The 18,933-nt window shown below is 43.3% G+C and overlaps 1 protein-coding gene across 1 annotated transcript; it reads left to right on the top strand.

The window, feature by feature from the left end:
• The first annotated feature begins 297 nt into the window (after positions 1–297).
• vti1b (vesicle transport through interaction with t-SNAREs 1B) lies at positions 298–18,355 on the top strand. Its single transcript, XM_024430578.2, has 6 exons — positions 298–586; positions 15,209–15,267; positions 16,037–16,231; positions 16,805–16,978; positions 17,859–17,920; positions 18,113–18,355. Exons 1-6 carry the CDS (start codon positions 490–492, stop codon positions 18,204–18,206), a joined length of 681 nt encoding a protein of 226 aa, XP_024286346.1. The 5' UTR covers positions 298–489; the 3' UTR covers positions 18,207–18,355.
• Positions 18,356–18,933: the final 578 nt, after the last annotated feature.

Raw genomic sequence — 18,933 nt, 5'->3', positions numbered from 1 at the left:
CCCCCTTAGATGAAAACAATAATTCATCTGAAAGATGGTAAATATATCAGTTATTATTATTATAAAAACGACATTGACCACAATGCACCAGTGAAAGTTACCTTTTCAATGCCCGTATATAAATATCTAACATATTATTTCAGTTTTAACCACAATTTTTTTAAACCATTATTCATATTAGAAGTATACAACATACGCTGCTGTCAAACATTTGAAGTTACTTTGATTTTAAAAGCATGTACTTGACATTTCATTCGTGATAATAATTGGGATATTCACCTCAGCCAGGCAGTGACGCTAGACATGTGACACACGATCACCAGAATGCGGAAAGAGTCCCGAGGATCTTGTTAGGGGGTTTACGGTTTTATCAACAAAGCGTATAAGCGGCAATTAAACAGTTTAATTTTCCAATATTTGGGCGTTTGTGTTGTCAAGAAAGAAACGGACAATTGGAAACACAAATCCTGCTGCTAAAATAAAAGCAAAATGTCATCGGAAGAGTTTGAAAAGCTGCAGGAGATCTTCAAATCCCTTTATGACGAACTGAAGTTGATGCCTGACAGATTACTGAAATGTCAAGGAGGTAAAAAAAACAGTTGAATTTACATCTGTAAATATGTATATTGCATTCTAAATATCTCTCCAATCCACTACAATTAGCTGACCCCCCACCCTGTTGTCTTGCTTTAGTTGGACTTCTGCTTAGCCGCCCACTGCTGTTAAATGTCCAAAATATGGTTGCTATCAAATGTAAATTATAAACTGGGTGGTTCGAGCCCTGAATGCTGATTAGCCGACAGCCGTGGAGTATCAGACCGTATACCACGGGTATGGCAAAACGTTTATTTGTACTGCTCTAATTTACATTGGTAACCAGTTTATAATAGCAATAAGGGACCTCTGGGGTTTGTGATATATGGCCAATATACCACGGCTATGGGCTGTGTCCAGGCACTCTGTGTTGCGTCGTGCTTAAGAACAACCCTTAGCCGTGGTATATTGGCCATATACCCCCCCCCCGGGCCTTATTGCTTAATTATAAGAGGAGGTTGCCAAGCAGATGAGTGTAGTCATCAACATTGGCGTGAGCAACAATAGTGGAATCGGCGGTTCGTCTTCAAAATGAAGTTCTCCCCATTTGAAACTGATGCAAACAGGTGAAACATAGTCTTGCCACACTTGGACGAGATAAACAAGGTTAGAATGTTGTTTGTAAAAATTCAACAAAAGACAGTTTTTGTTAATTTGACAAACACAATCTGTTTAAATCGCACGTTGGATGTATAGACTTTGCATACACTAATATATATATATATATATATGACAAAGGATGTGGACACCTGTTCTAAATATCGGTGCCTAGAATTGAGTACACAGTCATGCAATCAGCCATGCTGTAGAATGGCCTTACTGAATAGCAACCGATCGCTGCAGCTGTACATAGTCTATCGGTAAATAGCCCACCCATTTTCACCTACCTCATCCCCATACTGTTTTTATTTATTTACTTTTCTGCTCTTTTGCACACCAATATCTCTACCTGTACATGACCATCTGATCATTTATCACTCCAGTGTTAATCTGCAAAATTGTAACTATTCGTCTACCTCCTCATGCCTTTTGCACACATTGTATATAGACTCCCCCCTTTGTTTTCTACTGTGTTATTGACTTGTTAATTGTTTATTCCATGTGTAACTCTGTGTTGTCTGCTCACACTGCTATGCTTTATCTTGGCCAGGTCGCAGTTGTAAATGAGAACTTGTTCTCAACTAGCCTACCTGGTTAAATAAAGGTGAAATAAAAAATAAAATAAAAAAATAAAATCAGCCATGCTGTAGAATGGCCTTACTGAATAGCTCATTTGACTTTCAACTTGGCACTGTCATAAGGATGCCACCTTTCCAACAAGTCAGTTCGTCAAATTTTTTCCTCTGCTAGAGCTTGCCCCTCGGTCAACTGTAAGTGCTGTTATTGTGAAGTGGAAATGTCTAGGAGCAACAACGGCTCAGCAGCGAAGTGGTAGGCCACACAAGCTGTCATGTGCGCCGAATACAACAGGTGTAGACCTTACAGTGAAATGCTTACTTACAGGCTCTAACCAATAGTGCAAAAAAAGGTATTGGGTGAACAATAGGTAAGTAAAGAAATAAAAACAACAGTAAAAAGTCAGTGAAAAATGACAGTAGCGAGGCTATATAGAGTAGAGGGGCTATATAGAGTAGAGGGGCTATATAGAGTAGAGGGGCTATATAGAGTAGAGGGGCTATATAGAGTAGAGGGGCTATATAGAGTAGAGGGGCTATATACAGACACCGATTAGTCGGGCTGATTGAGGTAGTATGTACATGTACCACTGCTTTTAATCTGGGCAAGGTGACCGGAAACATGACCGAATACAAACAGTGTAGCTATTCCCTCCATGGCAATCAAACAGGCTAAGCATCAGTATAGAGACAAAGTAGAATCGCAATTCAACGGCTCAGACACGAGAAGTATGTGGCAGGGTCTACAGTCAATCACGTACTACAAAAGGAAAACCACCCCCGTCGCGGACCAGGATGTCTTCCTCCCAGACAAACTAAACTTCTTTGCTCGCTTTGAGGACAATACAGTGCCACTGACACGGCCCGCTACCAAAACCTGCGGGCTCTCCTTCACAGCAACCAACGTGAGTAAAACATTTAAACGTGTTAACCCTCGCAAGGCTGCAGGCCCAGACGGCATCCCCAGCTGCGTCCTCAGAGCATGCGCAGACTAGCTGGCTGGTGTGTTTATGGACATATTCAATCAATCCTTATCCCAGTCTGCTGTTCCCACATGCTTCAAGAGGGCCACCATTGTTCCTGTTCCCAAGAAAGCGAAGGTAACTGAGCTAAACGACTACCGCCCCGTAGCACTCACTTCCGTCATCATGAAGTGCTTTGAGAGACTAGTCAAGGACCATATCACCTCCACCCTACCTGACACCCTAGACCCACTCCAATTTGCTTACCGCCCAAATAGGTCCACAGACGATGCAATCTCAACCACACTGCACACTGCCCTAACCCATCTGGACAAGAGGAATACCAATGTAAGAATGCTGTTCATCGACTACAGCTCAGCATTTAACACCATAGTACCCTCCAAACTCGTCATCAAGCTTGAGACCCTGGGTCTGAACCTCGCCCTATTGCAACTGGATCCTGGACTTCCTGATGGGTCGCCCCCAGGGGGTGTGAGGGTAGGTAACAGCATCTCTAACAGCATGATCCTCAACACTGGGGCCCCACAAGGGTACATTCTCAGCCCCCTCATGTACTCCCTGTTCACCCATGACTGCGTGGCCATGCACGCCTCCAACTCAATCATCAAGTCTGCAGATGACACTACAGTGGTGGGCTTGATTACCAACAATGACTTGACAGCCTACAGGGAGGAGTTGAGGGCACTCAGTGTGGTGTCAGGGAAACAACCTCTCACTGATTAGTGGGCTTGATTGCCAACAATAACCCCACATCACGGACAACTGAAATGGTCCACCTTCACAGACAGCTTGGTGAAGAAGGCGCAACAGTGCCTCTTCAACCTCAGGAGGCTGAAGAAATGATAACCAGCAATGATAACTAGGTTATATACACAGGGTACCAGTACTGAGTCAATGAGTAATGATAACTAGGCTATATACACAGGGTACCAGTACTGAGTCAATGAGTAATGATAACTAGGCTATATACACAGGGTACCAGTACTGAGTCAATGAGTAATGATAACTAGGCTATATACACAGGGTACCAGTACTGAGTCAATGAGTAATGATAACTAGGCTATATACACAGGGTACCAGTACTGAGTAATGATAACTAGGCTATATACACAGGGTATCAGTACAGTCACTGAGTAATGATAACTAGGCTATATACACAGGGTACCAGTACTAGTCAATGAGTAATGATAACTAGGCTATATACACAGGGTACCAGTACTGAGTCAATGAGTAATGATAACTAGGCTATATACACAGGGTACCAGTACTGAGTAATGATAACTAGGTTATATACACAGGGTACCAGTACTGAGTAATGATAACTAGGTTATATACACAGGGTACCAGTACTGAGTAATGATAACTAGGTTATATACACAGGGTACCAGTACTGAGTAATGATAACTAGGCTATATACACAGGGTACCAGTACTGAGTAATGATAACTAGGCTATATACACAGGGTACCAGTACTGAGTAATGATAACTAGGCTATATACACAGGGTACCAGTACTGAGTAATGATAACTAGGCTATATACACAGGGCACCAGTACTGAGTAATGATAACTAGGCTCTATACACAGGGCACCACTACTGAGTAATGATAACTAGGCTCTATACACAGGGTACCAGTACTGAGTAATGATAACTAGGTTATATACACAGGGTACCAGAACTGAGTAATGATAACTAGGTTATATACTCAGGTACAAGTACTGAGTCAATGAGTAATGATAACTAGGCTATATACACAGGGTACCAGTACTGAGTACTGAGTAATGATAACTAGGCTATATATACAGGGTACCTGTACTGAGTAATGATAACTAGGTTATATACACAGGGTACCAGTACTGAGTAATGATAACTAGGCTCTATACACAGGGTACCAGTACTGAGTAATGATAACTAGGTTTTATACACAGGGTACCAGTACTGAGTAATGATAACTAGGCTATATACACAGGGTACCAGTACTGAGTAATGATAACTAGGCTCTATACACAGGGTACCAGTACTAAGTAATGATAACTAGGCTATATACACAGGGTACCAGTACTGAGTAATGATAACTAGGCTATATACACAGGGTACCAGTACTGAGTAATGATAACTAGGCTATATACACAGGGTACCAGTACTGAGTCAATGATAACTAGGCTATATACACAGGGTACCAGTACTGAGTAATGATAACTAGGTTATATACACAGGGTACCAGTACTGAGTAATGATAACTAGGCTATATACACAGGGTACCAGTACTGAGTAATGATAACTAGGCTCTATACACAGGGTACCAGTACTAAGTAATGATAACTAGGCTATATACACAGGGTACCAGTACTGAGTAATGATAACTAGGCTATATACACAGGGTACCAGTACTGAGTAATGATAACTGATAACAGGGTACCAGGCTATAATGATAACTAGGCTATATACACAGGGTACCAGTACTGAGTAATGATAACTAGGCTATATACACAGGGTACCAGTACTGAGTCAATGAGTAATGATAACTAGGCTATATACACAGGGTACCAGTACTGAGTAATGATAACTAGGCTATATACACAGGGTACCAGTACTGAGTCAATGAGTAATGATAACTAGGCTATATACACAGGGTACCAGTACTGAGTAATGATAACTAGGCTATATACACAGGGTACCAGTACTGAGTAATGATAACTAGGCTATATACACAGGGTACCAGTACTGAGTAATGATAACTAGGCTATATACACAGGGTACCAGTACTGAGTAATGATAACTAGGTTATATACACAGGGCTATATACACAGGGCACCAGTACTGAGTAATGATAACTAGGCTATATACACAGGGTACCAGTACTGAGTAATGATAACTAGGCTCTATACACAGGGTACCAGTACTGAGTAATGATAACTAGGCTCTATACACAGGGTACCAGTACTGAGTAATGATAACTAGGCTATATACACAGGGTACCAGTACTGAGTAATGATAACTAGGTTATATACACAGGGTACCAGTACTGAGTAATGATAACTAGGCTATATACACAGGGTACCAGTACTGAGTAATGATAACTAGGCTATATACACAGGGTACCAGTACTGAGTAATGATAACTAGGCTATATACACAGGGTACCAGTACTGAGTAATGATAACTAGGCTATATACACAGGGTACCAGTACTGAGTCAATGAGTAATGATAACTAGGCTATATACACAGGGTACCAGTACTGAGTAATGATAACTAGGCTATATACACAGGGTACCAGTACTGAGTAATGATAACTAGGCTATATACACAGGGTACCAGTACTGAGTCAATGAGTAATGATAACTAGGCTATATACACAGGGTACCAGTACTGAGTAATGATAACTAGGCTATATACACAGGGTACCAGTACTGAGTAATGATAACTAGGCTATATACACAGGGTACCAGTACTGAGTAATGATAACTAGGCTATATACACAGGGTACCAGTACTGAGTAATGATAACTAGGCTATATACACAGGGTACCAGTACTGAGTCAATGATAACTAGGCTATATACACAGGGTACCAGTACTGAGTCAATGATAACTAGGCTATATACACAGGGTACCAGTACTGAGTAATGATAACTAGGCTATATACACAGGGTACCAGTACTGAGTAATGATGACTAGACTATATACACAGGGTACCAGTACTGAGTAATGATAACTAGGTTATATACACAGGGTACCAGTACTGAGTAATGATAACTAGGCTATATACACAGGGTACCAGTACTGAGTAATGATAACTAGGCTATATACACAGGGTACCAGCACTGAGTAATGATAACTAGGCTATATACACAGGGTACCAGTACTGAGTCAATGAGTAATGATAACTAGGCTATATACACAGGGTACCAGTACTGAGTAATGATAACTAGGCTATATACACAGGGTACCAGTACTGAGTAATGATAACTAGGCTATATACACAGGGTACCAGTACTGAGTAATGATAACTAGGCTATATACACAGGGTACCAGTACTAGGCTATATACACAGGGTACCAGTACTGAGTAATGATAACTAGGCTATATACACAGGGTACCAGTGATGAGTCAATGAGTAATGATAACTAGGCTATATACACAGGGTACCAGTACTGAGTAATGATAACTAGGTTATATACACAGGGTACCAGTACTGAGTAATGATAACTAGGCTCTATACACAGGGTACCAGTACTGAGTAATGATAACTAGGTTTTATACACAGGGTACCAGTACTGAGTAATGATAACTAGGCTATATACACAGGGTACCAGTACTGAGTAATGATAACTAGGCTATATACACAGGGTACCAGTACTGAGTAATGATAACTAGGCTCTATACACAAGAGTACCAGTACTGAGTAATGATAACTAGGCTATATACACAGGGCACCAGTACTGAGTCAATGAGTAATGATAACTAGGCTATATACACAGGGTACCAGTACTGAGTAATGATAACTAGGCTCTATACACAGACCAGTACTGAGTAATGATAACTAGGCTATATACACAGGGTACCAGTACTGAGTAATGATAACTAGGCTCTATACACAGGGTACCAGTACTGAGTAATGATAACTAGGCTATATACACATGGTACCAGTACTGAGTAATGATAACTAGGCTATATACACAGGGTACCAGTACTGAGTAATGATAACTAGGCTATATACACAGGGTACCAGTACTGAGTAATGATAACTAGGCTATATACACAGGGGTACCAGTACTAGGCTATATACACAGGGTACCAGTACTGAGTAATGATAACTAGGCTATATACACAGGGTACCAGTACTGAGTAATGATAACTAGGTTATATACACAGGGTACCAGTACTGAGTAATGATAACTAGGCTATATACACAGGGTACCAGTACTGAGTAATGATAACTAGGCTATATACACAGGGTACCAGTACTGAGTAATGATAACTAGGCTATATACACAGGGTACCAGTACTGAGTCAATGATAACTAGGTTATATACACAGGGTACCAGTACTGAGTCAATGATAACTAGGCTATATATACAGGGTACAAGTACTGAGTCAATGATAACTAGGTTATATACACAGGGTACAAGTACTGAGTCAATGAGTAATGATAACTAGGTTATATACACAGGGTACCAGAACTGAGTAATGATAACTAGGTTATATACTCAGGTACAAGTACTGAGTCAATGAGTAATGATAACTAGGCTATATACACAGGGTACCAGTACTGAGTAATGATAACTAGGCTATATACACAGGGTACCAGTACTGAGTAATGATAACTAGGCTATATATACAGGGTACCTGTACTGAGTACTGAGTAATGATAACTAGGCTATATATACAGGGTACCAGTACTGAGTAATGATAACTAGGTTATATACACAGGGTACCAGTACTGAGTAATGATAACTAGGCTATATACACAGGGTACCAGTACTGAGTCAATGAGTAATGATAACTAGGCTCTATACACAGGGTACCAGTACTAAGTAATGATAACTAGGCTATATACACAGGGTACCAGTACTGAGTAATGATAACTAGGCTATATACACAGGGTACCAGTACTGAGTAATGATAACTAGGCTATATACACAGGGTACCAGTACTGAGTAATGATAACTAGGCTATATACACAGGGTACCAGTACTGAGTAATGATAACTAGGCTCTATACACAGGGTACCAGTACTGAGTAATGATAACTAGGCTATATACACAGGGTACCAGTACTGAGTAATGATAACTAGGCTATATACACAGGTACAAGTACTGAGTCAATGAGTAATGATAACTAGGCTATATACACAGGGTACCAGTACTGAGTAATGATAACTAGGCTATATACACAGGGTACCAGTACTGAGTAATGATAACTAGGCTATATATACAGGGTACCTGTACTGAGTACTGAGTAATGATAACTAGGCTATATATACAGGGTACCTGTACTGAGTAATGATAACTAGGCTCTATACACAGGGTACCAGTACTGAGTAATGATAACTAGGCTATATACACAGGGTACCAGTACTGAGTAATGATAACTAGGCTATATACACATGGTACCAGTACTGAGTAATGATAACTAGGCTATATACACAGGGTACCAGTACTGAGTCAATGATAACTAGGCTATATACACAGGGTACCAGTACTGAGTCAATGATAACTAGGCTATATACACAGGGTACCAGTACTGAGTAATGATAACTAGGCTATATACACAGGGTACCAGTACTGAGTAATGATAACTAGACTATATACACAGGGTACCAGTACTGAGTAATGATAACTAGGTTATATACACAGGGTACTAGTACTGAGTAATGATAACCAGGCTATATACACAGGGTACCAGTACTGAGTAATGATAACCAGGCTATATACACAGGGTACCAGTACTGAGTAATGATAACTAGGCTATATACACAGGGTACCAGTGCTGAGTCAATGACTAATGATACCTAGGCTATATACACAGGATACCAGTACTGAGTAATGATAACTAGGCTATATATACAGGGTTCCTGTACTGAGTAATGATAACTAGGTTATATACACAGGGTACCAGTACTGAGTAATGATAAATAGACTATATACACAGGGTACCAGTACTAGGCTATATACACAGGGTACCAGTACTGAGTAATGATAACTAGGCTATATACACAGGGTACCAGTCAATGAGTAATGATAACTAGGCTATATACACAGGGTACCAGTACTGAGTAATGATAACTAGGTTATATACACAGGGTACCAGTACTGAGTAATGATAACTAGTCTATATACACAGGGTACCAGTACTGAGTAATGATAACTAGATTATATACACAGGGTACCAGTACTGAGTAATGATAACTAGTCTATATACACAGGGTACCAGTACTGAGTAATGATAACTAGATTATATACACAGGGTACCAGTACTGAGTAATAATAACTAGGCTCTATACACAGGGTACCAGTACTGAGTAATGATAACTAGGCTCTATACACAGGGTACCAGTACTGAGTCAATGAGTAATGATAACTAGATTATATACACAGGGTACCAGTACTGAGTAATGATAACTAGGCTATATACACAGGGTACCAGTACTGAGTAATGATAACTAGGCTATATACACAGGGTACCAGTACTGAGTAATGATAACTAGGCTATATACACAGGGTACCAGTACTGAGTAATGATAACTAGGCTATATACACATGGTACCAGTACTGAGTAATGATAACTAGGCTATATACACAGGGTACCAGTACTGAGTAATGATAACTAGGCTATATACACAGGGTACCAGTACTGAGTAATGATAACTAGGCTATATACACAGGGTACCAGTACTAGGCTATATACACAGGGTACCAGTACTGAGTAATGATAACTAGGCTATATACACAGGGTACCAGTACTGAGTAATGATAACTAGGTTATATACACAGGGTACCAGTACTGAGTAATGATAACTAGGCTATATACACAGGGTACCAGTACTGAGTAATGATAACTAGGCTATATACACAGGGTACCAGTACTGAGTAATGATAACTAGGCTATATACACAGGGTACCAGTACTGAGTCAATGATAACTAGGTTATATACACAGGGTACCAGTACTGAGTAATGATAACTAGGCTATATACACAGGGTACCAGTACTGAGTCAATGATAACTAGGTTATATACACAGGGTACCAGTACTGAGTAATGATAACTAGGTTATATACACAGGGTACCAGTACTGAGTAATGATAACTAGGTTATATACACAGGGTACCAGTACTGAGTCAATGTGCAGGGGTAGGAGGTAGATATGTAAATATAACCTGGAATAAAGTCACTAATCAACAGGATAGGTAATAAAGTATAGAAGTTAGACATTTGGTTTTCAGAAGTATTACATTGTAGATCTTACTCCGTCTGTCGGGTGTATTTCAAGACGTGGCAGTGAGATTCCCGATGGGGAAGAAACGTTTCTCTGTCAAACATCTTGAAAAATGTGTATGTATTTAATACTTAAACTGGAAATCAATTCTCCATCCGTTAACTCAAATGGTCAAATGCTTTATCTAAATGTTGAAAAGTGCTCGGTCGAAGGAGAGAGACAAAATGGTGCAGTTTGAGGCCGAATGGCAGAGGTATGCGGGGCGCTGGAGATTACGGGGTGGGGGTGAGCCAGCATGCGGGCTCTGGCCAGGTGTGATGCCGTTGATGTTAAAAAGATAGACAGTAGCGTGTGATGAGTTTAAAAAAAAAAGGGGGGTCATTGCAGATAGTCCAGGTAGCGACTTGGTTAACTATTTAGAATAAAGTGACTAGGCAACAGGATCGATAATACACAGTAGCAGCAGCGTATGTGATGAGTCAAAAGAGTTTGTACAAAAAGGGTCAATGCAAGGTAGTCCGGGTAGCCATTTTATTCAGCTATTTAGCATTCTTGTTTAGATGTCTCATGGCTTGGGGGTAGAAGCTGTTCAGGGTCCTGTTGGTTACAGACTTGGTGTGTCAGTACCACTTGCTTGGCAGTAGCAGAGAGACCAGTCTATGACTTGGGGGTAGAAGCTGTTCAGGGTCCTGTTGGTTACAGACTTGCTGTATCGGTACCGCTTGACATGCGGAAGCAGAGAGAACAGTCTATGACTTGGGTGGCTGGAGTCTTTGACAATTTTTAGGTCCTTCCTCTGACACCGCCTGGTATAGAGGTCCTGGATGGCAGGGAGCTCAGCCCCAGTGATGTACTGGGCCGTACACACTTGCTCTATAGCGCCTTGCGGTCAGATGCCAAACCAAGAAATGATGCAACCAGTCAAGATCCTGTCAACTGTAGAACTTTCTGAGGATCTGATGGCACATGCCAAATCTTTTCGGCCTCCTGAGGGGGAAGAGGCATTGTCGTGCTCTCTTCACGACTGTGTTGGTGTGTTTGGACCATGGTAGGTCCTTAAGTGATGTGGTTCCGTCTCCACTACAGCTCTGTCGATCTCAATGGGGGCGTGCTCAGCCCTCCTTTTTCCTGTTGTCCACAATCCGCTCCTTTGTCTTGCTGTCGTTGAGGGAGAGATGGCAGGTCTCTGACCTCCCTATAGGCTTTTCATTGGTGATCAAGCCTACCACCGTTGTGTCATCTGCAAACTTAATGATGGTGTTTGAGTCGTGTTTGGCCACGAAGTCACGGGAATACAGGAGGGGACTAAGCACTCACCCCTGAGGGGCCTCCTCATTTCATGGACCATCCAGATCCATAGGTAAAGGCTCTACGTTGCTAAAGGATTGTCCAATACTCACAATAGACTGAATAGTGAGGTGATTTCCCAAAGTTAATGTCCTGCAAGACGCTGATATTTGTGTAAACCCTAAACAGTTATGATCTGTGAGTGTCACTGAGTAGACTGATACCTCATTTCATGGACCCAAGGTCCAGTGAGAAGGCTGTACATTGCAATATAATTATGTCCCCTTTACAAATCTGAAGTCTATACATCCACAGTGCTATTTCAACAGATTATTTTTTTAATGGGAACTCCACACTGTCGTTTCCCACCTGGACAAAAGGCATTTCCCACCTGGACAAAAGGCATTTCCCACCTGGACAAAAGGCGTTTCCCACCTGGACAAAAGGCGTTTCCCACCTGGACAAAAGGCGTTTCCCACCTGGACAAAAGGCGTTTCCCACCTGGACAAAAGGCATTTCCCACCTGGACAAAATGCGTTTCCCACCTGGACAAAATGCATTTCCCACCTGGACAAAATGCATTTCCCACCTGGACAAAATGCATTTCCCACCTGGACAAAATGCATTTCCCACCTGGACAAAAGGCATTTCCCACCTGGACAAAAGGCATTTCCCACCTGGACAAAATGCATTGACTACAGCTCAGCGTTCAACACCGTAGTGCCCACGAAGCTCATCGTTAAGGTAAGGACCCTGGGACTAAACACCTCCCTCTGCAACTGGATCCTAGACTTCCTGACGGGCCGCCCCCTGGTGGTGAGAGTTTGTAACAACACGTCTGCCACGCTGATCCTCAACACTGGGGCCCCTCAGGGGTGTGTACTTAGTCGTAGTAGAGTACTACTTAGTAGTAGAGCGGGTCGGGAGTTTATAGTTCCTTGGTGTCCACATCACCAACAAACTATCATGGCCCAAACACACCAAGATAGTCGTGAAGAGGGCATAACAAAACATTTTCCCCCTCAGGAGACTGAAAAGATTTGGCATGGGTTCCCAGATCCTCAGAAAGTTCTACAGCTGCACCATCGAGAGCATCCTGACCGGTTGCATCACCGCCTTTTTATGGCAACTGCTCGGCATCTGACCGCAAGAGGGTAGTGCGTACGGCCCACTACATCACTAAGGGCTAAGCTTCCTGCCATCCAGGACCTCTATACCAGGCGGTGTCCGAGGACAGCTCATAAAATTGTCAGAGACTTCAGCCACCCGTGTCATAGACTGTTCTCTCTGCCACCGCACGGCAAGTGTTACCGGAGCGCCATGTTGAGGTGGTGGTAATAGGTCACAGCCCTCTGACACCCCTGTTGAGGTGGTGGTAACAGGTCACAGCCCTCTGACACCCATGTTGAGGTGGTGGTAACAGGTCACAGCCCTCTGACACCCCTGTTGAGGTGGTGGTAACAGGTCACAGCCCTCTGATACCCCTGTTGAGGTGGTGGTAACAGGTCACAGCCCTCTGACACCCCTGTTGAGGTGGTGGTAACAGGTCACAGCCTCTGACACCCCTGTTGAGGTGGTGGTAACAGGTCACAGCCCTCTGACACCCCTGTTGAGGTGGTGGTAACAGGTCACAGCCCTCTGACACCCCTGTTGAGGTGGTGGTAACAGGTCACAGCCCTCTGACACCCCTGTTGAGGTGGTGGTAACAGGTCACAGCCCTCTGACACCCCTGTTGAGGTGGTGGTAACAGGTCACAGCCCTCTGACACCCCTGTTGAGGTGGTGGTAACAGGTCACAGCCCTCTGACACCCCTGTTGAGGTGGTGGTAGAGGACCAACAACAGGACATCCACGGTCATTAGCACTAATATCTTAATCATGCTATGCTAGCAGGATAACACAGGCCACCACTAACCCGTCTCCCTCACAGAAAAAAAAAACAGTGGCAGCAGTACAGATAACTCATCCAAAGACCTTTGACTTCATCTCTCTAAGAAAGCAAGGCATTAGCCCAACTCTCACCTCTGACACGGTCACCTTAACGGTGTTAACCCAATGCTTATGCTAAGCTAACGCAAAGCTAGCGCTTATATATGTTTTGTACTGACGGCGGCTGAGCAATCAGCTGTCATTTACAGGAAGTAGGAAAAGTTCACCGCACGCTGAATACAAACCAGAACTGCGGCAGTTTATACAGTGTTGATAATAGACTGTTCTCTCTGCTACCGGAGCACCAAGTCTAGGACCAAAAGGTCAGCCGTTTTTGAACCATTTCTCCCCAATTTCGTGGTATTGGTAGTTACAGTCTTGTCTCATCGCTGCGACTCCCATACGGACTCGGGAGAGGCGAAGGCCAAAGAGCAGTGCGTCCTCCGAAAGCAGCCCAGCCCACAGCCACACTGCTTCTTGACACAATGCCCACTTAACCCGGAAGCCAGCCGCACCAATGTGTCGGAGGAAACAACCGTACACCTGGCGACCGTGTCAGCGTGCACTGCTCCCGGCCCGCCACAGGAGACGCTATAATGCGCGATGGGACAAGGACATCCCCTCCTCTAACCCGGACGACGCAGGGCCAATTGTTCGCCGCCCCATGGGTCTCTCGGTCGCAGCCTAATGTGACAGAGTCTGGACTCGAACCCAGAATCTCTAGTGACACAGCTAACACTGTTACTTTTTATAATTTTTGAAAACTTTTGTTTATTTGGTAAATATTTTCTTAACTCTTCTTGAACTGCACTGTTGGTTAAGGGCTTGTAAAGTAAGCATTTTACGGTAAGGTCTACTACACCTGTTGTATTCGGCGCATGTGACAAATATAGTTTTTTATTTTATTTTGAAGGAAACAAAACACAAAGTGGATTTAAATAATTTTAGGAAAACAGCCTTGATGTTGGAAACAAACATTATATTGTAATCCACAGTCACATCTATTTAAATTAAATCTATTCCAACTACAATGGCCCTACTACAATGGTGTCATAATTCCACTATTTGTATCCGTTTGCATCAGTTTCAACGGGAGACTTTTATTTTGAAGGCGAACCGCTATTCCACTAGTGTTGCTGAAGCTAATGTTGTTCATGACACATTGGTGCCTAGGTATGCTTGCATATCATAATGAACATTAGAAAAATATTTTTATCAAAGAAAAAACCAAACAAAAGAGTGCAGCTCAGCCTTGAAAAAAAAAAACATAAATAAATTGAATACAGAGGTGTTCCTGTTTTACAGAGGAGAAGAAGAGGTTGGTGCGAACTTTTGACGAAAGACACGGAGAGGCAGTGGAAGTGGTAAGCGGCCATTTTGTATTTTATGGTATATGTTACACTTGGGGGGGGAAAAGTGATCTGTCGCAAATCTCATCTGTATCGATTTATAGCTATAAAAAAAAATCGAGCAGATTATTCTAAATGTCTGTCGGCTGGTACTAGTGATCTGGTAGTGAAACATAGTAGATAGTAAAAACCTGATCGGTTGTTGTTTACTAATAAAACCTTGGATCAGATGGAAATGCTACTGGCATAGAGTTGAAGGAATGAACTAGTACTACTATAACATGGGTTAACATTTCACAAATGAACTGTTTTTATCGAACAATAGTGTATTAATCCATATGAGATTAGTGTTTTTTCTTCAGTTCCCAACATCTCCTGTGTGTGTGTCACTCGCACTCTCTCTCTCACACACACACATAGAGATATATATATATATATATATATATATATCTCTATCTATATCTATATCTATCTTGACCCAGTACAGCCTCAGAGGAAGGGCCACTCCAAGGAGCCAGGTCCTCCCAGGGTTTCTCTACCCGACCAATAGGGAGTTTTTGCCACTGGCCACCGTCCCAAACACGGTCCAAGGAGTAGAGGCTGGGCCAAGGAACCCCATGAAGTACCAATTTACCCCGTTTTCCGTCACCGGATCGGAGCGTTTTATATATATATATATATATACTCATTCATTCATACGTATTAGGTTGCAAAGGCTGGAGCCGAGGGCAGCTATAATGTCATTTTTAGAGGGGTATGAAATGTTTCTCCTGGTAATATCCAGCTGCAGGGGATGGAGCAGGAGTTGATCGGTGTTCCCTCGTCCTACCGGAACGCCATGTCCACCAGGCTGCGTCTGTTCCGCAGAGACCTGGGGAAGCTCCAGAGAGAGGTGAAGAGCACTGACCTGTCCTCCACCTCCTCTACCCGGCCAGCAGAGGGCGCCTACGGCATCTACTCCTCTCAGAACGAACACAGCGTGAGTCTAGACTGACTTACGTTGGGTTCAAGGAGGGTAAAGTTGCCCCTAGAGACACTGATCTGGGGGCAGTTTAGCATTTTTTCCTAATAATGGTTAAGGTTAGAATTGGAGGAAGGGAAGCTGATCCTAGATCTGTACCTAGAGGGATCTTCAGCCTGGAGCTGTTTACATACACCATCCATTCACCCATTTTTATTTTATTTGATTTATTTCACCTTTATTTAACCAGGCAAACTAGTTGAGAAAAAGTTCTCATTTACAACTGTGACCTGGCCAAGATAAAGCAAAGCAGTGCGACAGAAAAAAAAAAAAAACAGAGTTACACATGGAGTAAACAAGCATACAGTAGCCTTACAGTAGGATGAGTGGTGTCAGTTACAACTGGTAGTGGCTAAGACCACCCAGCCCTGATATGTGGTGATGCTGTTGAGATATTACAAGACAACGTTCCTGAAACACAATAAAGAATATATTCAGGGCTTACGTTCACCTGACAGCTTATTGCACTTTCCGTGCAGGTATTCATTGATTTATTAATTGATTGATTTTATATTATCTGTTTGTTTTCAGACCCAGCTTCAGTCTCAGAGGGCCTTGCTGATCCAGGGACACGAGCACCTGAACAATGCCAGTCAGAGTATAGAGAGGAGTCAGCGCATTGCCGCAGAGACAGACCAGATCGGCGTGGACATCATCGAGGAGCTGGGAGAGCAGAGAGAACAGCTGGACCGCACCAGAGACAGAGTGAGTGGGATTGGGACGTTCTGGAGACATAAGGCTCTGATTGGGAAGCTCTGGAGACATGTGGCTCTGAGTGGGAAGATGATATGGACAGATCCTAGATCAGATTATATAGACAGATCTGAGATGATGAGATGATCTGGACAGATCCTAGATCAGATTGAATGAGATGATACAGACAGATCTGAGATCAGATTATATAGACAGATCTGAGATGATGAGATGATCTGGACAGATCCTAGATCATAATGAATGAGATGAGCGGCGGGTAGCCTAGTGGTTAGAGCGTTGGTCTAGTTTAATTTATTTGACCTTTATTTAACTAGGCAAGTCAGTTAAGAATGACAGATTTGTACCTTGTCAGCTCGGGGATTTGAACATGAAACCTTTCGGTTATCAGTCCAACGCTCTAACCACTAGGCTACCTGCCGCCCCAGCTGAAAGGTTGCAAGATCGAATCCCCGAGCTGACAAGGTAAAAATCTGTCGTTCTGCCACTGAACAAGGCAGTTAACCCACTGTTCCTAGGCCGTCATTGAAAATAAGAATTTGTTCATAACAGACTTGCCTAGTTAAATTTAAAGGTAAAATAAAAAATGATATGGACAGATCCTAGATCAGCACTCTAATCAGAGAGTCTTTGTGGCCTTGGTGTCAGAACTATGGCAGCCTGGTCCCGAGTCTCTCCCAGCCTTTCTATGTACACAGATTTGTACAGTGTAAACAAAATGGAGGATCCAGACTTATCAGATCATTAAATATAAAGAGGAGGGAGCAAATTGAGACTTTCTTGGAATCATAACCGTCAAAGAGTTTTTGAAAAGAGAAGATGTTGAATTCCGATGACCTGTTGTTGTCTTTCGTTGTTGTGTTCCACCTGTTAGTTGGTCAACACTGGGGAGAACCTCAGCCGGAGCAGGAAGATCCTACGAGCCATGTCTCGACGGTGAGTCAGACGGGGCTCCGGACAACGCTGTTACACTATGGTCCATGTCCTCATGTTAGTGTAAAAATGGCGTCTGTATTTATACAGGTTATTCCAATTGTGAGAACTATTTATCAATAGAGGCTTCTTCTTCAGTTTGTTGTATCTGTCCTCTGTCATTGAGTTGCTGTTTGTCTGTTCTTCCTCTTTTAGACTGATGACCAACAAGCTGTTGTTATCCGTCATTATTCTGATGGAGCTGGTCATACTGGGTGCAGTCGTCTACCTCAAGTTCTTCCGCAAGTAGTAGGTCTGCTGACGCATCAACAAGCAATACAGGTCGCAGCCAGCGCTCAGCAAAGCTCTCCTCTCCCTGTCCTCTCTCCTCTCCTCTCCCTGTCCTCTCTCCTGTCCCTCTCCTCTCCCTCTCCTCTCCCTCTCCTCCCTCTGTCCTCTCTCCTCTCCCTGTCCTGTCCCTCTCCTCTCCCTGTCCTGTCCTCTCTCCTCTCCCTGTCCCTCTCTCCTCTCTCCTCTCCCTCTCCCTCCCTCTCCTCTCCTCTCCTCCCTGTCCCCTCCTCCCTCTGTCTCTCTCCTCTCCCTGTCCTGTCCTCTCTCCTCTCCCTGTCCTGTCCTCTCTCCTCTCCTCTCCTCTCCCTGTCCTCTCTCCTCTCCTCTCTCCTCTCCTCTCCCTGTCCTGTCTCCTCTCCCTGTCCTGTCCTGTCTCCTCTCCCCTCTCCTCGTCCTGTCTCCTCTCCCTGTCCTGTCCTCTCTCCTCTCCTCTCCTCTCCTCTCCTCTCCCTGTCCTGTCCTCTTTCCTCTCCTCTCCCTGTCCTGTCCTCTCTCCTCTCCTCTCCCTGTCCCCTCTCCTCTCCTCTCCTCTCCTCTCCCTGTCCTCTCTCCTCTCCCTCTCCTCTCTCCTCTCTCCTCTCCTCTCCCTGTCCTCTCTCCTCTCCTCTCCCTGTCCTGTCCTCTCTCCTCTCCTCTCCCTGTCCTGTCCTCTCTCTTCTCTTCTCTTCTCTCTCATCCTGTCTCCC

Source organism: Oncorhynchus tshawytscha, linkage group LG08 (genome assembly GCF_018296145.1).
Source record: "Oncorhynchus tshawytscha isolate Ot180627B linkage group LG08, Otsh_v2.0, whole genome shotgun sequence".
Taxonomy (NCBI): domain Eukaryota; kingdom Metazoa; phylum Chordata; class Actinopteri; order Salmoniformes; family Salmonidae; genus Oncorhynchus; species Oncorhynchus tshawytscha.
The sequence above is the reverse complement of the archived record's forward strand: the minus strand, read 5'-3'. Positions and strand labels throughout refer to the sequence as shown.